Raw genomic sequence first — 27,520 nt, 5'->3', positions numbered from 1 at the left:
TCCTCGTTCTGTTTTCTGACTTAATCGTTCATAGTAAACCTGCCCGGAAAAGATGGTACAGCTTGGATCCACAGAGTACAAATAAACGTGATATATTCAGCAGTATTCGTATGCATGACTATTTTATTGTTTTACTCAAATAAACTTATTTCCTGGTGTTTTCCAGGTAACGGTGTTCGCATCTGAGCGTGTGCGTACTTGCGCGCGCCTGTCTGCGCGTGCTCGGCCGCTCGACGTCAGCAGTGGTTTTTCGGGTTGATCCGACTTCTTTTGGCTGCCGTGAGTTCACTGTATTGTAAAGGGAACAGTGGATCCGAGGAGGAGGGGGGGTTGATTAGCAAAAAATATCCCGCAGCCGGAGTCTCGACGACTGTAATTTATCGCACCTTTTACCTCTGAGGAGACTGAGTTTTATTGTTTTTATTAATTTATTCTATTCCTCTTAGTTTATGGTTTACACTCCGGGAGGGCAGAAATGGCGGCCAATATGTACCGGGTCGGAGGTATGTATGTCAGTGTGGATCTTTTTATCAAACTGAAACCCCTCTGCTTTTGCATCCCAGGAGGTTTGTGAAGCGTTATTGTAGTTTGTTTGCATCTTATATATTGATACGATTGTGCTACACTGGCTGAGGTGCATCAAGTTGGAGCAGGGAGGTGATAATTTTTAAGTATTTAGGGATTCAAAATGGGTCAGGCCTCGCGTCTGTCGTGGCCACAGCAGCTAGCCGCCAGCTTGCTAAATAGCTAGCTCACAATGTAAACATTTTTCTTTCGTCTTCACCTTTGTTGGGCTTTTGTTTTCGCTAACTGAGTCCTGGGAGACTGGAAACTGACACGCTGCATGACTTCTCGGCTAGACATGTGTTTAAAGGAAGCTAAAACGTTACCACGGGCAGTCTGAGGCTGCCTTTGTATTTGCCTCTTCTGGCATGCAGCCATTAGTACGAGTCCTTATTTAGCTAACGTTAGCAACAGAAATGGCCTCACTCATTAGCATTATTGCAGCTGTAGCGCTCCTCTCGGCACATCTGATTACCCTAGACGCCTGCTGTTGTCATTTTGTTTACTAAAATTCACCTCAAATGTCACTTATAAGCCGATTGCCTCTTCTGGCTGGCTAAGTTGTTAGCAGTCTGATGGAATTCACACCAAATAATAGTCTCGATTCATGGCGTCGTTGCGTCAGGTTGGATTAACACCTCTATTAACACACACTTCAGATCTACAGCGAGACCAGACCTCAAATGAGCTTAAACTGCACAAATGCTCGACTAGCCACAGTAACAAGAAACAAAATCTTTTACCTAGTGATATTTTTGTAAAAGCTATCAGTTTTGTTGTGGTGTATTTCACTCTGGTGTCCATATGGTCACCTCAACTATAGTTTTCCTGCTGCCTTCAAGTACTCTCTGTAAACTCCAGCTTCTACCACTCAGACCATAAAAGTCCTGAGAGGACTTTAAAAAGTCTCGTTTTATACATTTCCCTGCTCAAAATCCACGATTTAAAAGGAGATTGTAGCTGTCAAAGTGTGTTACTTCTGGAAGCTATTTCTCAGTATTTGTGGACGGCCCTGTGACAACAATGCCCTATCCAGCAAAGTTTTGCAGTGAGAAGTTTGATCAGTTGATTTTCAAGAAGAAAGAGATTTCTAGGATTAATTTTGTAGTGACACTGGAGCTAAAACGACAAAGAGAAAAAGGACGTCAGAGCATAAGAAAGCTAAACAGGAGAGTGATAGAGCATGGGTCAAAACACAGGTTAAACTGCTTGACATAATGTTAATTCCAACCCAAATTTGAGAGTCTATCAATAAAATGAGGAGCCAGGTTATGTTCGCTTTGTTTGGTGAGGTAGGAGTTGGTATATGAGCACTGGCAGGAAGTAACCACGACTCACTAATGCAACCAATATCTTCAAGCACTGTAGCAGTTATATAGGCTGGTAATAAACAAGGGTACGAGTTGAGTTTACAAAGCTTTCTCTATTTCATGGTTCAAATAAAAGTGCTTTGTAACAAAAGTAAAGACTAGCTTTTTAGGATTGTCTTTATAGCGCTTTAATAAAATTTGCAAGATTTTCCTAAATTAATGTCAAATAACACATTTTGTATAGAAGCCTTAAACAGCCATACATGTTCTCCAAGAGATATGATGATTTCAGTTCTCCATACCTGGAGTGAGGGCTAAACAATTTATCATTTTCAGATCGAAATCGCAATTTTAGACAATGCAATTTTGAGATCGCCAAAGCAGCAGTTTTTTGCAGCGCTCCTGACTGACTCAGGATCTGTTGTGTCAAGTATTATACACATTCTGTTTTATAAATTTGTTGACAATCTATATGATAAAAGTGCTGGTGAGCAGGTCAACAACACAAAGCCTCTGTTTAGGAGTAGAAGTTGATGAAAACAGATTATTTATCATCGCTATTGATGATTAAAAAATCGTGAATTGCAATATCTGCCCGAAAAATTAGATCTTTTCCTAAAATCGTTCAGCCCTACATGTGAATATCCCAAAGCTTGATTTGAAGAAAATTGTGAATCGAATTGAAATCACAATATCTGCCAGAAAAAACGCAATGCAATCTTTTCTTGAAATCGTCCAGCCCTACCTGGAGTTCACATTACAGAATCATGACTTATATCCACGAAGATGAAAAGCAAAAAAAAGTAGAAGAAAACGTTCCTAACTTGTCTCATTAGTGTGGGAACTGGCAGCATGGCATGTTGTGGTCTGGTCATGGTGTGGTTTTGAAAGAACCAGAAAAATTTGGTTCATTAAATGTATGAATCGTACATGTCAGCTTAGGGTTTCTGACTATTCTCAAACTGCTGGGTGAAACCTTGTAATTTTGGAGTGGATGTCTTTACACCCTGCAGGATAAACATATCTTGAATCCTTGAGCAGAAAGAAACTTAATTATAACCTGGTTTGGTGCGTTTGACTTTTACAAATTAACCTTTTTCCATAGCTGTTTATAGCACATGGTTATTACACGATTTGAGGCAGCTGTCAATCACATCAGTCATGACCAGGAGTATTCAGCTACTGTATCTTCTTCCCAGGCTGTGGTGAACCAGACTTCTTTCTGGATCCTCAGTGTGGGTGAATCAGTGTTAATGCTGATTTTGCTGACGACCAGCTGAAAACTATGGATTACAAATATCCCTGTCCTATTTATTTATCTGACAAAACCAAGCTGACTGCATGGCAGACTTTAAATAGAAAGCAGCACACACATAACTGTGCTCATCTGTTACAGTAAACCTTTATAACGTCCCAGTTCATGCTCTGCAGTAACATTTCTGAACCTCATCCTCTTGACGTTACAATTGCTGATTGTTGGGACTTTCATAACAGACATAAATGCTCATAGTGTTGGGTTCACTGAGCTATGAGGAACAAATTAATTTATCTCTTCCCTTTTTTGCTTTTATGTTGCTGTTAGTAGGGAATGGGAATGTGGTTGAATGTAAATATAAACATACACACACACACACACACACACACACACAAATCTCAAAGAAGGTGGGAATGAATAGACTGATTACAGTTAAGTACTAATTTTAACACCCCCCCCATCCAAAACTTACACTTAACATTGTTTAGTTTCTGCTCTGTTCAGATTTTGAAGGGAAAAAACAAAGTTGCTAAAAGAATGTGTAGTCACTTATTAATCTTGTCAGAACAACTTATCGACAAGAAATGAGATGAATAGTTATTTGGGTGAGCAGAATCTACTATATTTGTCCTTTCATTGATGTGACATGCAAGCAAAATAAACACAACGCCCAGCTATCAAGAAAACCCCACCTGGTTAGATTATTACCTCATTATTAATCTATTTTTACAGTTTTTAAGCTAATCTCTCATCACCTTAACTCAATCACCAGATGTGTCTGTGTATTCTGTTGAGGCTCAACGTAAAGAGGGAAATGGTGATTTGGGTTTGCTTTTCCATGTTAAATTTATGTTTTTCAGGCTAGCTCACCATTTCGGAGCATCTTAAGTAGGGCTGCAGCTATCGAATATTTTAGTATTCGAGTATTCTTCTGAAAATCCCATTGATTAATCGAGTAATCGGATAAAATACATTTTTGTTTAGTTAAAGGGCAGTTATTTTTCAAATGAAAATTTTTCTCTTTAAGAAATATAATTTTCTGATACAGCATGTCAATAACAGCACTTGCTTTGGTAGCTCCAAAATTTGTAAACACACTTTGACACATTTTTTGTGCCTTGTACATCTCATCAAATGTTGCAGACCCAAATGGCACCAGTTTCGTAGAATGACCCATTAGTCTCCAAACTCCAGAAAAGAAGCTGTTGTTGCTAGTTGCTATTTTGTATAAGAGGTGGCTTGATGGGTCTGAAAACTCTCTTAATATGGCCTCAGCTCTATTTGAAAAACCACTCTTTGATCTTTTTTAAAATTAAACGATTCCTCGAGGCGGAGGAAATTACTCAAGTATATTTTGTAATCGAGTACCTTGAATCATTCGAGGAATCATTTCAGCTCTAATCTTAAGCACTCTTTCAGGACTGATGGCCAGATAGTAAAATGAAGAGTCGAGGTTTTAGAATAGTAAAATATTCCTTTAATCATAACGAGAAATCAAGTTTGTTTCACTAGTATCTCATCGTAAAAAAGTACTCTTTGATTTGTTTAATTTGCATTTTGCTGTTATACAACAAAAAACTTCCAAAATATAATATTGTTACCATGGGTGGGTAAAAATACTGATTAACTGATGCATCGCAACATTTTCCCGCCCAATTCAAGGGCCGTATACACAACAACGGTTTTGGGGTGAATCACAAAAGTTTTGTTGCGTTTCGGCTTTGCAGGCGACCTAAAACACAAACTTTTGTAAACTGCCTCCAGAGTGGGATATTCCTGAAACGCTGCCGACACCGTTGCCGTGTAAACAGTAAGCCGGCGTTTTCAGTGGAAACGCTGACGTCACACTCCACTTTGCGCGAGCGCATACAGCACGACAACAGTTCCTTAGTTACGATCATCATAGACTACCTTGTTGTGCTTGTGCTGCTGAATCTACTGTATCTGCTGACTGTCTTACAACAAAATGTGCATCTGTTGCTCCACTTTGCTTCACTACTATGTTTGGGTTGTTTTATTATTCAAAAATGTGAGGTGACATACCACACAAGGTAACTTGGGCATGAAAATAAATGTTTACAAATTATGAATGGAAACTCTTGTTATTTGTGTATTTCTATTCCTCACTGAATCGACATCAAAATAATGAAATCTATATTGAATTAAATCAGTATCAGATTGAATGGCAACCTAAAGAATCAAAATTAAATTGAATCGTACAAATAGCACAAGAAAGCACCTGTGCGGCACTTGGGGGATTGTAGAAAGGCACACAGACTTCTGCAGTGCCAGAGAGTTCAGGGGGGACCTTCAAGTGAAAGAAAACATTAACAAAGATGGTTGTGGTTGAGTACAGCTATTTTGTGGTGATTTTTGTTATTCCTGTAAAACGTCACTCTGATCTGATACACTCTGTGTTTCTGTTTGCAGATTATGTATTTTTCGAGAACTCCTCCAGTAACCCTTACCTGATCCGCCGGATAGAAGAACTCAACAAGGTACCGAGCTGTTTGTCACTTTGTGTGTTTATACCTTTTTTACGCCTCAGGTCAAATAGCTTGGATTCCTCTCTGCTCCTCCCCCCACTCGCCTCTCTCTGCACTGATGCTTGGGACTGGATGTGTTTGTAATTTGATGAAACGTGACAGGTGTTCCCTTGTCTCCACCAAACTGCCGTTGGACACACCTTTAAGTGTGTGTGTGAGTGTGTGTGTGTGTGTGTGGGCGGGATTCATTATTGTAATGGACTTTTCAGGAGCTCAGATAGCTTATGACTAGAGATCACTTAATACCAGCTCTGAAAACCTGGACCTGGTCTCATGTGTTTTCTGCCAATATTTGAACAGCGTTGGAGTCACCTGTTTTAAATCATCCCTGAGCGCGTTCACCTCAGAACAGACAGAAACCAACATGTTTAAATACAAGGAGAGGAGCTCTCCCTGGTTTCCATTAGCACTCAGATAAATGCATTTTATTATCAGATGATGTGGGCGGATCAATGTCAGATCAGGTCAGCATCAGTCCAGGACAAAAACACATTTGAGGCCTTGTATTAAAAACTTCAGGTAGGAGACATTGTATTTTTAATAAGAGCTAAATGGAGGCGAGGGGAATAACACAAGCTACCCACAGTATGATGCAATGAAAAAGAGCAATCTGTGCAACAAGTAAGGCTAGCATGAAGAGGCTGAGGCTCTAAGTGTTCATTTGAAAGGTCGTTTTTTAAAACGAAATCCATCTCTCCAGCCAGACGAGTGTTCTGATGTTCCAACAGCTTTTCAGATTTAATCTCCTTTTACACCAAAGAGCAAAACGCTGCACTGATGTACACGAGGAATGTGTGTGCTGGAGTAATGGAGCAGCAGGGGGCCTACTCTACAGGTTGTTTGGTTACAGGAACTACTACGAGAAAATACGCATTCATGAGAACAAAGTCCTGAAATCTTTTAGTTTATGCTGTTAAAATGCTGAGATGAAGCTCTGAAGATTTTTGCTGATATCCAATGTGCTAATGTAAAAAGAAAGATACAGACGTATGGATGACCGTGTGGCTCAACACATCGACAGAACCAACACTCAATGTCCAGGTGTCAGAGGTAGAGCTAACGCGAGTAGCATTAGCATCGAGCATATCCATGTGACTGGAGACGAGGCTTTGTGGGACAGGTTAGGCTACCTATGAGAAGTCTCACCAGCTCACACTCACATCCTGCCATTTCAAGGCGCCCCTGTTACGCCTCATTTACAGCAGTCACGCACAGGGGGGTAAATAGCTTGTGGCTCTGATCCTCCTTCTGAGGAAGAAGGTGGCATTGTGTATTTGTGCATATCTGTGTGTGTGTGTGTGTGTGTGTGTGTTCTTACATGGTGCTCCTGCTGTGTTTGGGATGCTGTAATGCGATTTGCAATCACGCAATGGGACGTCATTATCATGGCGTTTTGGGATGCAGTTTGATGGTACTAAGGAGGTGCAATGGTGGAACTGGTTCTTTTCCCTATGCTCCTTTACCTGCTCTCTGCTGTGTTTCTTAGCTTCACCCAAGACTGGAGTAGAGGCTGCTTCAGGCCTTTTTATTCTCTTCTTTCTAGAAACTCTTAAGCTCTGTGTCCACCAAAGGTTCAATTTGGTTTGTCTCAGTATGGCGCACTTTTTGTAGCGTTTCCACTGACCAAAACTGGGACAGGTCCCCAAATTACCAACCCGTACCGTCCCACTTTTTGGTACCCTTCCGTTGAGTAGCCAGACATACTTATCTGACCCCAGAAGGTGGAGCTAGAAATACTGCAGATGGGTGATAAGTCGAAGAATCGTCACTTACCGTGCATTTTTCTTCTTTTTTGGATTTATTAGTAGGGTACACTGTGTCGCACTGCTATGGCATCACGCTATTACGTAGCTGACTTGGCTATTGGCATCTTGCTTACTTGCTGCCTACCACGGGGAAACACAGCAGGATCAGGCTTCACCGAGCCATCCCTTACCAAACTATACTGATCCAAACCAGACCACTTGGTGGAAACAGGGCTTAAAACTAGGGATGCACGATATTTGATTTTTGCCGATATCCGATATGCCGATATATCGGAACCCCTTTTGGCCGATACCGATACTGATACCGATAACCACAGGTTTGTTTGTTTTTTTCACTGTAAAGAAAGCTAAGTCTTTCCTGTTCTGGAATTTATATGTTACTCTTATTGTGACGGTCTTATTTGTTTAAGAAACACACATAAAACAAGACAAAAAACATTTGATTTTACCATAAATAAGAAATGTATTATTTTTTAAACTCAAGACATTCAGTATTGAAATACAGAAAAATAATTTATTTAGATCACATGAACTTTAAATGTACAATGCATTTTTAAACATAACCAAGTTGCATTTGATTATTTTAGAGCTACTGTAACAACCTGGTGACAGACACAGAGCTCTGCAGTGAAAATAAATGAAGTGCTACATTTTATTGAAGGAGCTTATTTTTCAGATGGAAAATAATAATAATCCTAACTGAATAGCACCTTTTCGGCTGTGCATATCGGCAGAAATTTTCATATCTGCCGATAAACATGTTTTTAAGTTTTTATCAACCGATACCGATATTGTGCCGATAATATCGTGCATCCCTACTTAAGAGAGCTGTTTGGGATGAAACTCCGCAAAGTTAAATCAGTCATGCTGCTCCTGTAAAAAGCTTTTTTGCTTTCTGATGAAGCCCATTGCATATGTGTAATTAATTTGGGCCTTGTTGTTTATACACATTATCATCAGAAATCTTCGTTTTCTACCATAAGGAAACGTTGCTTTTTTAGTTAGAGTAGGAAACAGGATGTAGGATGACAGCAAGGATCGACATTCAGGGACAAGGTTGCAGGTCAAATTTTTACCTGGGCAGCCAGGTTGAGGACTAGCCTCATAGGGGAGAGCAACCTATAAAGGTAAAAAAAAGGCAGAATTTCTTCTGGCAGCCCTCTTAAAGAATTTTTAAGTGAGGTTGGATCGAAGATGGGAGGAGCAGAAAGATAAATTCAGGAAATTCACCAGGAGCAAGAATGTTAAGTAATTTATATCAAACCACCAAAGGAAACCTGGATACAAACGTCACAGTTTGAAGGAGGAGACAAAAGCTCTAATTCCAGACTTAGTGTCCTTCTCTGTTGGTTCCTCCACAATTATGTCGTAAACAATTCACTGATACTTCTACAGCGAGCCTTTGATGTCATGTCCTGTCATCTCACACCCCCTGCTTACCCCCTCCCCATCTGACTGTGAGGACTCCACGCTGTGACGGACATGTGCTAACAAGAAGCTGTTGAAAACTGAGGGCCAGTTGTGTTCAGGGATGTGTGTTGTCAAGAAGTGTCACTAGGGTGAAGTAGTTTGTGCTGCCTTTAATGGTTTCTCTTTGCAGTCTGATGTGTTTCTCATGTTTTTTTCCATATCCGCCCCTAAAAATATCTGCTCTAACCTACAATTTCGCACCAACAGCAGCAGAAGATGGAAGCAGTTATAATAACACCCTCCATCCTTCGCTCTCCATCAGTCATGACATTTACCTCTACCTGAGTCTTTAAGCCTGTCGCTTTAATTACACGACCAGACAATCAATCAATCATCCTATCAAAAGCTCTGTTCCCAGCGTGGTCAGCTTGTCATAATGCCGTGGCTTGATGAACTCACAATGAAACAAGGTCTCTTGGGAAATCAAAGGCTTGCACAAGGAGGTGCTACCATCGATGTCAGTCACCTGAGCTCCTGTTCTTTCTCTCTCCGTTTCAGACGGCCAGCGGGAACGTGGAGGCCAAGGTGGTGTGTTTCTACAGGAGGCGAGACATTTCCCACAGCCTCATCCAGCTCGCAGACAAACATGCAAGTGAGTATTCGCTCCAGTCAAACACATTTCAGACTCTTTCTCTAAAACTTGTCACGTTAATAACAAAAACAAACCAATGGTCTTAGACCAGTTGAAAAATTGCAAGAATTTCCATTTTTGCAATGTTGGATCTTAAATAGGCTCTAAATAGAGATTCAAAATGTAAAAATAAGGAATAGGGATAGAGACAAAAACAATCTCAGTAAGCATTTTATTGCAAAAAACGATCAAAGTGAAACAGGCTGTTCATCAGCTGATCAAAAGTTTAAGACCACAGCCCAAGAAAACCTGAAAACACCTAAAATAGAAATGAAAGTTTCAGGAACAACTCAGTGGTGAGGAGCTCCATCGTTCTCAGGAGGAAAATGCAGGTTGTTCCCAAAGAGTGAGCTGATTCCTCTGGAAGAAGTCCTTTGTCAGGAGCCCATTGTGACCTGCAGCGTTGTCCTATTGAAAAACCCAGTCATTACCACACAGACCAGGGCCCTCAGTCATGAAGGAGGTCCCCTGCAACATCTCCACAGAGCCAGCCGCCGTTTGACGCCCCTGACCAACCTGAAGCTCCATTGGTCCATTAAAGGAAAAAGCCCCAGATCATGATGGTGCCCCCTCCACTGTGCCGCCGTGAAAACATCTCCAGTGGGATCTCCTGGTCATGTCAGTAACGTTGAAGCCATCAGGACGTCAAAGTTCAGTTTTTTCTCCTCAAAGAATCAAACTTTCTTCACCTTTCAGTGTCCCATGTTTGCTGCTGTCTGAAGAAGTCCAGACGGGCGAGTTTGTGGCATTGAAGGAGACAAGGCTTTTGAAGACATGTTTTGTTCTTAAAGCTCTTCTCTCTCAAACACATCTGATGGTTAGTGGGCTGCAGTTGGCTCGAGTAACGGCCTTAATTTGGGTCGAGGAATCGTCCTGTGTTGACAGACAGCCAATCAGATCCTCTGGCTCAGAGCTGGTGAAATCTTTTTGGGGTCTACCTCTGGACTTTTATGCTCCCTAACCCTCAGGATCTTTGAAGAAAATCAAAATGACAGTCCTCCTGCGTCCAACCTCAGCAGCGATGGCGTGTTGTGAGAGGCCTGGCTGATGCAGCTCAACAATGAGACCACGTTCAAAGAGAGAAAGATCTTTAGCCTTTGCCATCAGGAGGTCATGACAGAGTGAATACCTGACAGAAAATCACATTGATCCACTTTTTGTGCATATTTTCCTTTTAAAGGCTGTGGTCTTCAACTTTTGATCAGCTGATGAACAGACTACTTCACTCAGGGTTCCTGCAGATCCTTGAAAAGTCTTAAAAGGTATTGAATTCATAATTCTTAAAATAAGGCCTGAATTGGCATTAAAAAGTCTTAAATCCAAATTTCAAAAGTCTTAAAAATGTGAACACATTGGTAAGATTTATGTTAGTTTGAAGTAAAAGAAATATTAAGTAACAATGATCTATTTTTCTAAATAATTCCCTGATTTACTCTCATTGCAACATCGCCTAATCCACATAGCGGAACTAACAAAACGGTGATGTGGTTGCACCAGGAACTTAAAAGCAGACGCATGTCTTGGTTCTACCTAGGGTGCCTGGAGAGAGAGAAAAATGGGGAAAAATTGGCCAAAAAAATCAAAAAGTGGCTTAGGAAAATTGATTATGACCGCAAAATTGAGAATTAAATTTGAAATTAAATTTCAAAAACCACGTAAAAATTCAAAAAATGGTTGTGACAGTGGCCAAAAAAAGATGAATGGGGGCAAAATAGGCATAAAGTTGTAAAAATGGGGTTAAAAAAAGTAAAAAGTGATGTTCTATGTCAAATAAACATTGGGTTGAAATTGCATCTAATTCAGGTAATTCATGTGGTGTTTTTGTTTGTTAGTTTTGTTTGTTTAAATTGTGGTTCGTTGTAGCCTTGTTTTTAGATTTGATTTCCAACGCCATTAAAAAAGTCTTAAATTTAACTTGCCTCGAGCTGTAGGAACCCTGTTCCCTGTAATTGTCGTTTGTGGTTGCCAACTCCATTTTTCTGTCTCATTGGTCTCTTCTTTTTGCATTTTGTAACTCTACTTGAAAAACATTTAAGTCACTACTTGGATAAAGCTTTACTCCGATCCTTAATGAAAATTAAATCCTTCATGAACCGTTGGTGTTGCTGATCAGTTTCAGAAGCAAACGGATATTTCAGGTCCTGTCTTAGAGGCTGCGTATGTGTCATGTCGCTCATGATATTCCCAGCTGTGTTTTCCCTAAGCACATCCTTTGTTTATCATCACATAGATGGTGATATATTTTATATCAGAAAAACAACACCACCACGCTGCAGCTGTTCAGAAACCAGCAGAACTTGAAAACACGCCAAAGCTCACACCCATTTTTTAAATACTTTTCACCAAGAGTCAGAGATTTTGAGTGTGATTGTGGTGATTTCAGGAGATGAAAGGAGGGAAAAGTGTTTTTATCACAACACCTGTTCTGTGTGGGAGGCCTTTAATTGTTTCCGGTGATGCTTCACTTTGTTTTTGCTTCCAAATGAAAAGACGCAACAAAAAAATCCTGGAATTGAAATTCTGAGTTCTTCAACTTGAAGGATGATGATTGAGATGAGCTGCAGAGTCAGAGAAGAATGGTTCAAAAAAAAAAGTTAAAGTGAGTCAGAGACGGCTCCAGCAGAACAACAGGAATGTATTGTGTGACTAAATACCGCTCTCTGTGCTCGGGGACCATTTGTGGAAAACCAGTTTTGCTGATTTGGCTCGACTCTGTAAACATACAGCCACCTTGAGAACAAAAACAAAAACCAAAGCGTACGCGGGACTTGTGCATTCATTAAAGCACGGAGCCAAGTCCACGAGACTGTTGGAGTCAGTCGCCCACCAGCTGGTCAGACATCAGTAAAAATATGAACACAGACGTTTGACTTTGAACAGGTCAGAAAGAAAACAAATAAACTTAATTTAGTGCAACACACAGGTTGTGTCGTGTTTGAGTCTCAGCTGGATTGCTTAAACGTGTGGTGTAGATGTAAGAAAGGAAGGATTTTAATGTGTTAATAAGAGAATTCTGATTCAAGCATCTCCTTATGTGCATAAATCAGCCGTCTGCGTAATCATAGAGTGATTTAACATTTAACATCTTGTTCATCTCTTCCTGAAGCTCTCCTACATTACGTGTTTGTTTACCTTACATTGGGATTCATCCAGAACAAATGCAAACAGTTTATTTTTGCCGTGGGTCTGTTTGTGTGAGCTCGTTCTCTCCAAACTTCCTCCAGCCTCCAGAGGTTTTAACAGACAGAAAATGAACTCAACTTTCAGTGAAGGTTGAGGGTTGGATAAGACTGGAAGACTGCAGAAAATATCTGGACTTTTTTGAGTTAGAAATGTTTCTTTGAAAAGGCGAAAGTTGAATTTGATAGTGTGGAAGCACTTTCAGTTTTACCTTTACATGACTGGACTACAAACTTCCTGCAGTCTTCCTCAGAAGAGGGGAAATGGTTTTGTTCATCTAAGGGGCCACTTACACGACAACAGTTTTAGAGTGAAACGCAAGAGTATGTTTACACTGAAGCCACGTTTTAGCCGACCTAAAACGTAAACTTATGAAATTCAAACTTTTCTAAAACGCTGTGACCACTCCTGCCATGTAAACAGCAATTCAGCAGAAACACTGACATCATGTTTCACTTTGCACGTTATACTTTTATTATGGCAACTTAAATTGCCATGCAAAAAAACAACAACAACAATAATGGTGGACTACCATGTTGTGTTTGTGCTGCTGTATCTGCTGACTGCCTTTCAACAAAATGTGCATCTGTTGCTCCATGCAATCCCTCTGCATTTCTGTCTGTTTTTTTTTTCACTGCATTTTTTTGTTGTTTTTTGGTGAAACATTGTTGTTTAAACGGAGCCTGAACCTGTAGGTGCCATACTTTTCAGCCAGTGGTTTTGTAGACTGGTGACCCCCTGCTGTACATTAAGGGGCCAATTACATGACAATGATTTTAGGGTGAAACACAAAAGTATTGTGGCGTTCAGGCCTCGTGTTTACACAGAAAAAGCGTTTTAGCCTACCCAAAATGCAAACTTTTAAAAACGGCCCCCAGGGTGGAATTTTTCTGAAACGCTGCCGCCACAATTGCCATGTAAACAGTTAGCCAAAAAGTGCATATAACAGGAGAACAGTACCGCCGTTACAATTAGAGATAGACCGATATGGATTTTTCAGGGCCGATACAGATATCAATTATTTGTAGTCAAGGAGGCCGACGACCAAAATTTGAAGCCGATATTAATTTGCAGTCAAAGTGCAAATATTGGTGTCAAAATTTTGAACAATACAAACTCCAACACTTAACTTCATTTAATGCCTTCAAGCGTGTTTATCAAACAGCTCCCAGGCTTCGCAGCATTTTTTATAAAGTTAAATGAAAACTTAAAAAAATAAATAGCTAAAGTTTTCTACAATAAATAAAGTTTTCCATAATTTCATTGTAACTGCAATAACTGTTATAACTGCACTGCTGATTGGCTGTTACCCGAGCCATGACTCTGCTTGTAACTGAGTAGCGACTGCAGACAGTGGAGCGGATGCATCAGAGCCACAACAACACAGTTTTAAATTTGTTTCTTATCGGCTGTCGGATGAAAAAAATAAAAAAGGCAGATGCCGATATGCCGCAAAATGCCAAATATCTATAATATAATATTTTTTTCACCCCATTAAAGCGTTTTCAGATTAAACGTTGTCATGTAAACAGGTCCTGAAATGTGGAAAACAGATGAAACATTTTCCGTTTGCATTGATATCAAATCTAACTAATTTTTCTTTCAATTTATTCAAAAGTGGATGAAATATCAACTAGTAAATCAGAATTTTTGATTTTGGAAGGCATTCCATGACCCCTACTTCAGGAACCCCTGATCTAGACACGGTGCATATGTAAGACTCAGTGTGTTTGCACTCGCATGAATATGGCAGGAATGAATGAATAAAAAAACTGAGATTCAAACCTTGGCTCCAGTCTTCACACCTCCACACAGCTGGACAGAAATGGTGTGAAGTGGGTGTGTGAGTGTCAGCTTCGGTTACTAACAGAAAGGTGTGGGAGGAGGGGGTTTCCGAAGCTAAGAAGAACACTGGCAGCTGAAGATGTTGTGGAGATCTGGAGCTCAGCAGAGTTTCTCACAGGGATGTGAAGCTGCACTGGAGCCAGTATTAACAACTGATGTAACAATAGGCAGCAGCGAGCAGCGGACCATTTTTACTGATCAGAGTTAATGTCTGCGGAGAGCAGCAGTGATTTAAATGTTTATCTGCCATGCAGCACTACGTGTTGACTCAGCTGCAGCTCATTCAGTATTTATGGATGAACACACATTTCTTAAGATTACATTTCTTGTTATAATCCTTAGTGTAATTGCCTGTGTGTCCTGAACAAAAGATGAAAGCAATAGGCTGTGATTGCAAAGCCTTAAGCCTGTATACCAGCAGAGAGCTTGGTGATGAAATGTCATCAAATGCTGATTCGATTTCCTAATCATTTGGTCTTTTTTAGCCTTGAGGAGTAAGAACACGTTTTTCTTACATGAAATGTGGTTTTGAAGACACGTTCTGATGAAGTGTTTTTCTTTTGCAGAGGAGTTGGAAGAAGAGAAGGAGAGTCCGACAGAGACAGAGCTCACAGACAAACAGAAACACCAGCTTCGCCACAGAGAGCTCTTTCTTTCCCGACAGTACGAAAGTCTACCTGCGACACACATCAGGTAAAATACAAACATGAGTTTCCACATCTGAAGATGAAAGCAGTTTCATCAATCAGTGACGCTCTCTTAAAACACTTACAGTTCAACAACGAACTATGAGCTTTAGGGGCAATCCCAATGGTCACTCTTTCCCCTCCCCCTTCGTCTACCTCTTCTTCCTGGCATAGTGATTTCTTAGAAAAGAGATGCCACTGGATTCCCTCTATGTCATTAACTCTAGTCACTAGCTGGCTGTGTCATAGGCAGAGCAGCAATTATTTATTCGCCTCCAAACCGAACACTTTTTTGCAAACTGACAATAAACTGATGTAAGTTTAGGGTGACAAAGTCACAGCAGACAAACTTTATAATCATGCTCTGCATTACATGAGTGATGAGACAGCTAAGCTTTGACAATCAAACATTAAGCTAACGTTAAGGAATTCAGAGGCTATAATATGTAGCTTCTGAATACTGTAGCTTCAGTAGCTTTTGTGAATGCATCATTCATCCATTTCATCATGTCTTTTTAAAATTATTTCTTTTTAGTGATGTAGTTCCTATTTGAATATAGTGTTTTTCATCTTTTGTTGAAGTGTTTTAACTTTGTTCTGTATTATAAGCATCTTTTTTTCCTATGAAATGCAATATACTGTAGTGAAGTCTGTTTGCTGTGAATTTGTGACCTTGGTCTAACATCAGTGTAGCAATTAAAAGCTATGGCTGACTCTTTACTTGTTGCTATAGCATCGTTAGTTGTATCATTACAGTGAATAGTTTTACAATACAACCAAAAATTCAAAACATGGCTAATATTTAGCTGGATATCTGATAAAAACACAAGTTTTGTTATTTCCAGCAGTTTCCATGTCATAAGAAATTTGTCATTCCCCTTCCTGGTCCTGGTTTGTCTTCATTTTAAAGGCTGTGTAGCTCTCCCCCTTAGCCCTTCCCCTTAACCTTGGTGAGAATTGGGAAACCCCATAACCAGACATGAATGCACAAAACCCAGGGCTTAGGGGTACGATTTGGATGGGCTTTGTTGCTTTATTCTGCTCGTTCTACCCATAATTCAACATTTTTAACAGTGCCCTCTCAAGATGGTCTCATCACCCTGCCTCACACACACACACACACACACACACACACACACAAACACACACACACTGTCTCCAGACCCAGCAGCTCATCATCCTTAGGCAGTGCCCATGGATAGTCACCCGTCCAGCCATGAATAGACTCAACCACCATTGCTCACTTCCTGTCTTTGTGCCTTGCATCATTTTTCTCTCCCCTCCCTCCCTCCCTCCCTCTCTGTCTTGCTGTCAGGGGGAAGTGCAGCGTGGCTTTGTTGAACGAGACCGAAGCCGTTCTTTCATACCTTGACAAAGAGGTGAGTCAGAGAAAAAGAAAAACACGAGGTATCATCTCTTTGTTTGTGTGTGTTAAAGGCTGCGTGTGTCACAGCAGGTTGAGGCCGGGCTGTACTGTCTTTTTTTGTCATTCTTCTCTTGTCTGAGCAGACAAAAACGCATCAAACAACTCTCAGTGTTCATTCATAATGTTTCCATAAAAATGGGAAAAATAAAGAGACTGTGTGGAGTTCTTTCTGAATGGTAGCTGGAGATTTGTAAAGCTGAATAATTCATGTAATGCAAAGAAAAGAAAGTAATAAATACTCATGGTTTAGAAAGTGGTTTCTATTTTTTTTTCTGATTTTTTAATCTAGAAAAGTCTTTTTTTCTGAACTAAAACTTTAACTTTGTGCTATTTTGTTACACAACAAATTGAGAGTTTGAGTTTTTAAGCAGAGTTCTTCAAAGTGTTATACCGCTTTCATTGTTTAACAGACAAATCAGTGAGATTAAAAACTAATGTGTTTCATTTTTCTTTCAGGATACATTCTTCTACTCACTGGTGTACGACCCGACACAGAAAACTCTTCTGGCAGACAAAGGGGAGATCCGAGTGGGACCTCGCTTCCAGGCAGACGTACCTGAGATGCTACAAGAAGGTGGGTCTGAGCTGAACCCACTCTACATATGTGCTAATTAATCACACCTTCGTTTTTTTAATATCTCACCTTGAGATCTGAAGTGTGGGGGTGTGCTTCTTGTGTAAATGGGTCACAGTGTACATGCTTGGCTCTGATGACGGGAATAACAGCAGATTTTTACCCTTGATCCTTGTGTCTCCCAAACAGAAGATTTAGTCACATATGACCAGTTTTACAAATGTTGTGCACACGTAGCTTTGAATTCTTTATGGATCTTATTTTTCCTGCTGATGAATAATTTGAAGAAATTTGTCTCCAGTCTTTTGAAAAGTTTTGGGTTAAAAGTACTCAGATGAGTTGAAATATTTAAGACTCTAGTAACAAAAGAAGAAGAAACCAGCATCTCCTCTGTTCGTTACCGCCATTACGACTAACTATCGCTTACTTCCTCTGTAGGCGAGGCAGACGACAGGGACCAGTCCAAGCTAGAAGAGAAGCTGTGGGATCCAGAGTGTCCACTCACCAACAAACAGATAGACCAATTCCTCGTGGTGGCACGGTAAGACCCTCAACTACATAACCTCACCAAAACTAACTTTGGTATCTGTCTGTGAAAAAATTAGAGGAAACTTGGTTAGGGGTGTAACGGTACACAAAAATCACGGCTACGGATGCTCTTTGATATTCATCTTCTGATTGGCTCACCGTGAGACGTTACGTCCACATGATATGCACATGATCGCAAAACACGACTCACGGTCCACTTTCCTCATAAATATTAAAACGCCTTCCCTGCTCAGCCAATCATAGACGAGTACTCGCGTGTATATTAAAGAGCCATGTGCAGCGGCTAATGTAAACTTACTGTACTCGTTCGAATACAGCACTATACCGAACCGTACGGCCTTATGGAGCAGTTCAGCACAGATACATGTACCATTACACCCCAACTTGGTCAAGCGTTCCACCATTTTTCTTCAGCTTGTGCTGTGAACTTGGATTCTTTTTTGTAATCTTGCACCAAAACACAACCTCCTCTGCAGAGGGGGGTAACACACTTTCCAGGCTGTGTGTTACTGCTATAAAGCTTCATATTTACAATGAGGAATGTGATTTAATTTGTTTATTTTGAATTGAAAGTAATCCTCAAAGAAAAAGTTTGTTGTTAAATTATTCTCTCGTTAGTGTTTGCTCTGCCGTTTATTTTTTGTGCCTTGTTACTGGAAGCATATTCAGAGCTGAGCGTTAATCTTTTCTGAATAAAACAATTCACTAAAGCAACGAGCCCGTCTGACAGAGATGTATAACTCTGCAGTAGTTGGCTGATGTTTAATTAATACTTGCTGTTTGTTCCTCTGTGTTTATTTCAGGGCGGTGGGGACCTTTGCTCGAGCGTTGGACTGCAGCAGTTCAGTCAGACAGCCGAGCTTACACATGAGTGCAGCTGCAGCCTCACGAGACATCACACTGGTGGGTTGGACACGCATTAAAGTCAGTACCAGCTCATGGCTCCAGTGACAGATCGTAACCGCCCCGTCTTGTTTCTTTCTGCAGTTCCATGCGATGGACACGCTTCACCGTCACAACTACGACCTGTCCAGTGCGCTGAGCGTGCTCGTCCCGGCGGGCGGCCCAGTGCTCTGCAGGGACGAGATGGAGGAGTGGAGCGCCTCGGAGGCAGCTATGTTTGAAGAGGCGCTAGAGAAATACGGAAAAGACTTCAATGACATCCGACAAGACTTTGTAAGTGTGTGTTCAGGTTGTGTTGAAAATACCTGAATTTTTTACCTTACTTTTTACATGAAGAGTTTGCAACACCATCCTTTACATACCACATACCATGAAAATAATCAACACGAATTAGGGACAATCAAATCCATCAGACAAAAAATGTATGCAATACATACAATACAAAATCATTACAGTTCTTGAATCAAGAGCTGGAGATTTTTGGTTTGAAATCAGGCGTGCAGATCTAAGTCAGGCGAGAACAGACAAGAAATTGTACATAAAGACTTAGAGAGGCTGAAGGATTCAACTTATTACTCATCAAACACGCAGCACAAAGAATAGCAACAGGTAAAAGAGCTCAACATATCTGGGACACGGAGATGAAACCTTAAGCACTCATATGTGTTCAGTGACCGCAGCTGTTACTGAGTGTCCTGAGGATTTATACTGATAATGAACATGTTAGACAAACACAACTTAAAAAAACTGAAGCTTGAATAAACTGACACAAAATCACTTGGAGAGGAAGGGATTTCCTTATTTGTGCAATCTGTGTACTTGTTGACTCCGAGATTTGTTTTGGTAGCATGGGTTGAGGTGGTTTCTGCTCTGCCCTGCTGGCGTGGCTGTTTTGTATTGATCTCATCTCTACCATGGCCGATTTGCAAATGCCACAACACAACAGAAGGTAAGAGGTCGGATATTCCAACCAACGCAGAAAGATTGTGAAAGTAAGGACTACTTACTTTCACAACTTTTCTTTGTCCGTTAGGATGACTGACCTCTTTTACCTTCTGTTGTGTTGTGGCTTTTGCATTCCTGTTTCTCTCTTTGCAATTGCGTTTCTGCTTTTGCATTTGTGTTTTGACTTCTGCAAATTGTCTGACACCTACTGGCCACCATACATCTCACTCCTCTTGCCCCTCTGTTACGACCTCTGATGGGCTGACTTGGTCTCACCATCATGTCTCTGTGACCTGTACATGGAAGATGAAACGTTACGGCAGCAGATTAAAAATAAAAAGGCAATGATTTCATCTGATGGATAAGCGTAAAATGCTCTGTTCTGTTCTGGGTTAGTTGTTTTATTCTTAACTTGAAACTTATTTTGAGAGATTGAGTCTTTAAAAAAGGTTTGAATTATTCCTCAGGTTGATTTTCTTTTCTTCCTTTTGTTCATTCGGAGCTAAAAGCGTCTCTCTGCTTGTGATAAGCAGAGACTCCAGCGTTTACACAGATATCGATCTGCTTCAGTTATTACCCACTCTGCTGGCTTTATGGTAAAACATCAATGCTCTGCTGTACAGTCTGTACCTTTTTATGTGCAGCATGACTGAATTATTACGATCTGGACTTCACCATTTCCACAGCCGCCTTTGAGCCTCCAGTACCTGACTATTTGATCTTATTGAACTTTACCTTACCCCCCAGCTTCTACCTAATCAGTACGGTAAAGGCAGGATATGGGTGTCCACAGCAGGTGCTCATGAATACTTATTAAATGTGTGAATCTGTGTTTGTGTGTGTTTTGGTACAGGCAAAGCCAGTAGCTTTCAGCCTCTGTGGTCACGATGCCTCGTTCTCATGAATAAACATGACGGCTTTTCACACCCAGATGGCAAGAACACGAGATATTAATATCATTAATTTGCTCTCCCCTCCCCTCTCTGTCTCGTCTGTGTCTCCCTCTCCACACGTCTCATTCACTTCTGTTGTGAAGCTGCCATGGAAGTCCCTGACGAGCATCATAGAGTACTACTACATGTGGAAGACCACGGACAGATATGTGCAACAGGTGAGATGATTCAGAACTGTGGAATAAAATAAACTGGCTTACTCTAGAAGAGCCACATACAGAGGTTTCCAAGCTTTGCTACCTGTTTGTCAAAGATGTTTCTGTGCCATTTGTCCTAACAACAATAATAGTAATATTAAATCTATTTCTGTGGCACCTTTAGAACTAGAAAAGCAGAGAGCACAGACCTCCACCAAGCATATTGTGATTGTCACCAACACTTTATTCCTACTTTAATGTTATACTCCCTTTCAGCAGACTGTCTGCTACAATTTGGTGTTAGTTGCAGGTTTGTACAATACTTTGTTACCTGACAGCGTTATAAATTATTTTTTGCAAAGCAATCCAACCATTTATGGTGGAGTTATCTACACATATGGTAAAACAGCCCTATCTCACAATGATAAAGAATCCTTCAAAAAAAAATCCTGGATCCAGATGGTGATCCAGATCACCTCCAAAGTTTAATCACTTCTTTCTTATCCCATTTTGAACATTTCCTGAAAATTTCATCAAGATCCATTTGTTACGTTATGAGTTATGTTGTTCACAGACAAACAAACAAACAATCCCAAAAACATAACCTCCTTGGCGGAGATAAAAATGTTTACAAAGTGCTTTGATGGACAAAGAGTGGCAGAAATCCAGGATAACACAACCAAGATTTGACAGAGAGTAACCAAAATAACTTAAAATGCAAGAACAAAGTTCATTTAAAAGATGAGAAGAAACAAAAAGATAGAAAGCATGGAGAGGAAGTTCAAAAAGGTTTTGCTACAAAGAAGATGACATCACATCAGAAGAAATAAACAAATGTCTTGTTTTTTTGGACTGTTAGGCATTGGCAGAGACGATTTGGCAAGCTTTTCGTGGGCACAACCAGTGTTAATTTCACCGACAAAGACTGGGATGAAAAATATTTATCTACGAACCTTTTTCACTGACACAGACTAAATAAAACATCAGACATGATGATGAAGACAGTGACACAACATGAATGACACTTAAGTCAAAAATGCTTGTTTAAAGTTAAATAAATAAAAAGTTAACAAAAAAAATTAAAAGAAAGTAAATAAAAGTCAATGACTAAAATGTTTGGGAGAGATGCAGACTCAGAGTGGCACCTGGTTGAAATTTATCACAGAAGCTGCTAACGCTGTTCCTGGGCCACCTGCACCTGCAGCTCTGTTTTTCCGCACACGTAGCCTCCCGTTACCTCGACAACACATCCATGCACACATGTGCAGCAGTGCCTGTCAGAGGATCATGAGGACAAGTACAAACCTTTATTATTACACAGTCTGTAGCGTAGAGTGTACTTTATCAGTCCTCGAAGGAAAATTCAGGATCTGGTAAAAATATAAATTTATGTAGTCTGAGGAGACAAAATGTGCCAAACTGAGGAACTTTTGAACTCCAGATGGAGAGTAGGAAACGGGTAAGGAAAGATGTGAAAGAAAACACAATGATACCTGCAAATTACAGTCCAAGTTTATGTATTGTGATTATTTATAAAACAACAGGATTTAAATAAAAGTATGATGTGGCACCACATACATACACAGTTTAATGTTTTCGTCTACAGCTGCTCAGCAGCAGCAGTTACACAGAAGAACTAAGACCAGTGTGCAAAACTTCACATTTTGAAGAATGTTTTTGCCACCGTTAGGTTTTTTACATTATATTTGACTAAAATCTGCTAATACTTGTTTGACTAAAAGAAGCCCAAGACTTAAAGGTTTCAGATTAAATACATACAAATAAGAGATACATGTTCTCGAAAAATGTTTCTCCATTTAAAAGAAAAACAAACAGGCTTTCCATTGGTTTGTGATTTATTCTACGACACATTATTACAACAAAGAAGTACTCTACCCAACACAAATGTTCCCTTTTTTCAGGCTAAGTTTAAAAAAAAAAAAACGAAGTGATGGCGTTGGGATAAATGAAAAAAAGCAATCAAGTGTAGAAAAGCCAACAAAGGGGAGTCTGTTTCTGACATTTTGTCTAGTTGAAGAGTCTTCAAGGACTCATTATGGCACTGCATTTGTTAGTTCTGAGCGGATTGGTGCTCTAGTGATTCAGCTCTGCAGTTAAAGTAAAAACCCTAAAATCGAACAGACTGTCAGAGACAGATTTTGAAAAGCGACGTTCAGCACGACATTAAAAAAAAGTTGAATGGCACTGCACAGCTTCTGTAAAGTTATTCAATGACATTATCTTACGCCAGTCTCTGTCATCAGGGTTAGTTTTTAAGTCTAAGAAGAGTCAGAAAAGTTTTCATCGACTTTCAAGAGCTCTCCATCTTAAAGACAAGTAGTCTGAGATGTCTTATGTAGAAATTGTTGGAAATTCATTTTCTGAGTGACAAAAAGTGAATTTGAAAGTGTGGATGAATGATTCAGAGAGTTTGAAGGCCGTTTCATCCCTCTGGTTGATTTAAAAAGGGTGTTTTCACAGGTGTTAGTGTGAAGAAAGAGAAACCCCCTAAAGCTACCCACCTTTTAAATCCACTGGTGTATTTCAGCTCCATCTTTGATTGGCAGGCAGGAAGAGAGCTGAGGGATTACGCTGTTGTTAAAGGCGTCAAACTGTCTGACGGGGGTTTTATTTATCAAAGAGACATCTGCAGACTTGTTCACTTATTAATGAATGAATCCTTCTTGTTTTTCCTCTGAGCAGAAGAGACTGAAGGCAGCAGAGGCAGAAAGCAAACTGAAGCAAGTTTACATCCCCACGTAGTAAGTCACTGCCTCTCACGTCTCAGAAAGTAACTGCTTTCAGACTGTTTCCTAAACATCATTTTCTCCTGTCTGACAGTAACAAGCCCAACCCCAACCAGATCTCTATGACCAATGGCAAGATGGCCACAGTGAACGGAGCAGGCCCTGGGGCCTACCACGCTGCAGGCGGGGGCCGAGCCTGCGAGAGCTGCTACAGTGAGTTTTACCTTTTTTTGTGAGTTCTGAGTAACGAGGGATGAAATTAAATCACAAGGGCAGTGAACATGGGTCAGTTAGGAAAAAAAAACAGGAAACCAACAAAGGTTCCAGGTTTTCTCAAAGAGACGCTTTTATCAGTTTTCCCCATCAGTGCTTCTTTTTCCTGCCAGCCATGACTAATCTGCTGATCAATAACCTCCCTTTGACATCGATTCTGCTCATCAGCTCCTTCAAACACAGTCTGATGGGTTTGTGCTTTAGATGAGAGGCTCTTTAAGTTTTGCTGGAGAGAATGAGAGGTGACATGCGACTGGACCAAGAATTGAACCTGTGATCAGAAAGTAGCGCTGATTTTAAGCCCAGTTTTCATCAAAGACTGTGTATGGAGTTAACAGCATGGCTCCCCCTTTTACCACTGCACAGTTTTAACGCCATAATACCCCCGTCACAGGCGCCGCCAGAGTCTGCGCAGTAGAGAATATGAGTGACAAAAAAACAAGTTTTTCAGTCGAATCTCTTCTTGGCTCTCCTTCCTGACGCATCTCACTATTCCTGAAAAAACCTGCGCAAGAATGGCAGCTTTCATTCACAGTCAAACGTGACCTAAACCCCTTTTTAAACGCCTAATAACTAATTATGAAGAAACTTTTCAGCACAAGAAAGAGACTTGAAAACAAAGTAGCCCGATGTGACAAACATTTCTAAGAGTTGTATTTTTTTTTTAATTTTACCACAGCTCATCTGAAATGAACGCATAAACAGTTTCTGACTCATACTGCAGCCAGCCACCAGGGGGAGCAGTTCTAAGCAAGATCATGTCCATTTTTTCAAAAGTCTTTGGTTACCACCAAGAAATGTAGTTTTTTAGGCTGCACAGATTTTGTGGTCTTTTTTTTTGACTAAAACCAGGACAGGTTCCCAAATTACAGAGCCAGACTGAGCACCACATCTTGGGGTACCAGACAAACCGATCCAATCCCAGTGGACCTAGAAACACTGCAGCCCATTGATTGGTCAAAAGAGTCGTCCCTTCCTGTGTGTCAACGCTAATGAAGATCAACCCATAGCCCTGCCATGCTTAAATCTTCAGTCAACTTCACAAAGATATTTTCTTTACTGGATGTCTTCTGTCGTTGCTAGGGATGCACGATATTAGATTTTTGCCGATATCCGATATGTCGATATATCACAACCCCTTTTGGCCGATACCGATACTGATAATCACAAGTTTGTTTGTTTTTTTCACTGTAAACAAAGCTAAGTCTATCCTGTACTGGAATTTATATGTTACTCTAATTGTGACGGTCTTATTTGTTCGAGAAACACACATAAAACAAGACAAAAAACATTTGATTTTACCATAAATAAGAAATGTATTATTTTTTCAAACTCAAGACATTCAGTATTGAAATACAGAAAAAAAAAATTCTTTAGATCACATGAACTTTAAATGTACAATGCATTTTTTAACATAACCAAGTTGCGTTTGATTATTTCAGAGCTACTGTAACAACCTGGTGACAGACACAGAGCTCTGCAGTGCAAATAAATGAAGTGCTACATTTTATTTAAGGAGCTTATTTTTCAGATAGAAAATAATAATAATCCTAACTGAATAGCACCTCATTGGCTGTGCATATCGGCAGAAATTTTCATATCTGCCGATACCGATTAACGTGTTTTTAAGCTTTTATCAGCCGACACCGATATTGTGCCGATAATATTGTGCATCCTTAATCGTTGCTCTTTGTTTACTGCTGACGCTTTTTTTTGCCTTTGTTGGATTCATTAGCGGGTCACACTATGTCTCTTGCTATGGCATCACGCTATTATGTAGCTGATGTGGCAATCGGCATCTGGCTTACACTAGCAGGAAGGGCACGGTTGGCTGTGGAAATGCTAACAGGATCAGTCTTTACCGATCCAACCCGTGCCAAACTGGACTGATCCATACCAGACCACTTGGTGGAAACGGGGCTTTAACTAAGCAGTTGAACCGTTTGGTCCTGGCAGTAACAGCCTGAGTTCAACCCCAGCTGTGCTCATCCCACCCCTCTTTCTCTCTCACCCAGCTTCCCTCGCCGTCCTCCGTCCTGTCTTCGTAACGCCATGAAAGCCGAACAGAACACAGAAAAACTCACAACCTTGTACTTTTTGTTCTGTAAATGTAGAGTTTTTGTTCCTCATCTCTTTCAGCATTTCTGTGCTTTCACAGTCTCCCCTCAGACTAACTGACTATTGTTCAAAGACCTGAAGCAGCAAAAGCTATTTTTTTTAACTTCAACATACAATGAAGCTTGCCAAATGCTAATTATTTCAACCATCACCAGCAGTAATGATCAGAAAATTAAACTAAGGCCTTACAATGATAGACTAGCTCAATGCTTTTGTTTTGAAGAGCGAATGAAAGCGTTTATTTGTATTGGTAGAAGCTAAACTAGAAGACAAACTATTAGCCCTCGCACTTCCTCAATGCCACATGATGTTTGCTTCCCATTTTTAAAAGCTTAACTGTAATCATTGAATCTTTGAGGATGAGAAAGTAAATTGCAGAAATTTTAAGAGAAAGTCACAGATTTTATTTTGTTGTTCAAAAGTTTATTACCCCGGCTATAAGAAGGTGAAGCTAGAAACATATCAGATAAGGAGCCAAAAAAGTCTTTGCCTGTCGTCCTGCCTACCAGTACATCTATGCCCATAAAGCCTTTCCAGCTCCGCAGACACCAAAGTTACTTGATGCACTTATTCCTGCACTCAGCTGTTAGCGAGTCCTCTGACTCCGTCTAATTGAACGTTGATGAAATCATTACTGGAGAGGCTTGAAGCCGTGTGTGAGAGATCAATACGCTGAGTGTCTTCAGACCAGTGTTTCCCCTCCTGTGCTTCTTGCTCATTAATGCATCTCGTGCCTCAACAGCCATGCAGTCGGCGCAGTGGTACTCGTGGGGGCCTCCCAACATGCAGTGCCGCCTGTGCGTCTCCTGCTGGATGTACTGGAAGAAGTACGGAGGCCTGAAGATGCCGAGCAGAGCGGAGGGGCCAGAGGAGAGGACGTCCCCGAGTCCAGCAACTAATGTAAGTTTATCCACAGTGGACAGAGAGGTTAAAGTCAGAGCTTAGAGGCTGGGATCAGACGCCAGAGAAGGAAACTTTCTCCACTGGTGTAGCTGAATCTCCAGACTGCCTTAAAACAGCTGTTGGAGTAATGTTCTGTGTCTGGTCGTCAGAGACTGAGAGAAGAAAGCATAAGCAGCAGCTTCTGTATACAGCCTCCTCCTCCTCTCTCCCCAGGAGCCTCGCTCTCGGAGTCACGGCCCCCGCCAGTCCAACCACATGGTCCCCATGAGAAACAGCGGCAGCCCCAAGTCCTCCATGAAGACCAAGCAGGCCTTCCTGCTGCAGGCCACCCGCCTCACCAAGCTGGCCCGACACATGTGCCGCGACATCATCAGGCTGCGCCGTGCCGCACGCCGGCCCTTTGTGCCCATTAACTGTGGGGCCATAAAGGCAGAGTGTAAGAGCTCTTTCAATTCCTCCTAACTGCTGTCACACGGACACACACACACACACACACACACCTGCACACAACACACACACACTCACCACCCCTCCTCACTCTGACTACCCCACCATCAACCCCCCATCTCTGCCCGTCTCTGCCCCGCCCCCTCCTCCGTCTGTCTCTCTTTCTGTTTTTATTATTATTGTTATTATTATTATTTTGGTTTTGTATTCTCCCACCCCCTGTTTCCAATAAAGACTGCCTGTCCTCATGACTATGAGTTCTGATCATCTTTTCATTCGTGTTTTTTATTTT

The 27,520-nt window shown here is 40.8% G+C and overlaps 1 protein-coding gene across 1 annotated transcript in view; it reads left to right on the top strand.

The window, feature by feature from the left end:
• Nucleotides 1-207: 207 nt before the first annotated feature.
• Nucleotides 208-27,520, top strand: part of mta3 (metastasis associated 1 family, member 3) — a 40,696-nt gene continuing 13,383 nt past the window's right edge. The window contains exons 1-14 of the mRNA XM_074662982.1: nt 208-503; nt 5,560-5,627; nt 9,410-9,503; nt 15,134-15,260; nt 16,569-16,632; nt 17,136-17,253; nt 17,692-17,794; nt 18,606-18,705; nt 18,790-18,978; nt 20,687-20,761; nt 23,444-23,502; nt 23,582-23,700; nt 26,621-26,778; nt 26,995-27,217. Of these exons, the coding sequence (XP_074519083.1) occupies nt 476-503; nt 5,560-5,627; nt 9,410-9,503; nt 15,134-15,260; nt 16,569-16,632; nt 17,136-17,253; nt 17,692-17,794; nt 18,606-18,705; nt 18,790-18,978; nt 20,687-20,761; nt 23,444-23,502; nt 23,582-23,700; nt 26,621-26,778; nt 26,995-27,217 (1,525 nt within the window). The 5' untranslated portion in view covers nt 208-475. The remainder of the gene's footprint in view (nt 504-5,559; nt 5,628-9,409; nt 9,504-15,133; nt 15,261-16,568; nt 16,633-17,135; nt 17,254-17,691; nt 17,795-18,605; nt 18,706-18,789; nt 18,979-20,686; nt 20,762-23,443; nt 23,503-23,581; nt 23,701-26,620; nt 26,779-26,994; nt 27,218-27,520) is intronic.

The sequence above is a fragment of the Halichoeres trimaculatus genome, unplaced genomic scaffold (assembly GCF_033239565.1).
Source record: "Halichoeres trimaculatus isolate MK-OKI-2021-1 unplaced genomic scaffold, fHalTri1.1 fHalTri1_scaffold_23, whole genome shotgun sequence".
NCBI classification, from domain to species: domain Eukaryota; kingdom Metazoa; phylum Chordata; class Actinopteri; order Labriformes; family Labridae; genus Halichoeres; species Halichoeres trimaculatus.
Note: the sequence above shows the minus strand (reverse complement) of the source record. Positions and strands in the feature narration are given on the sequence as shown.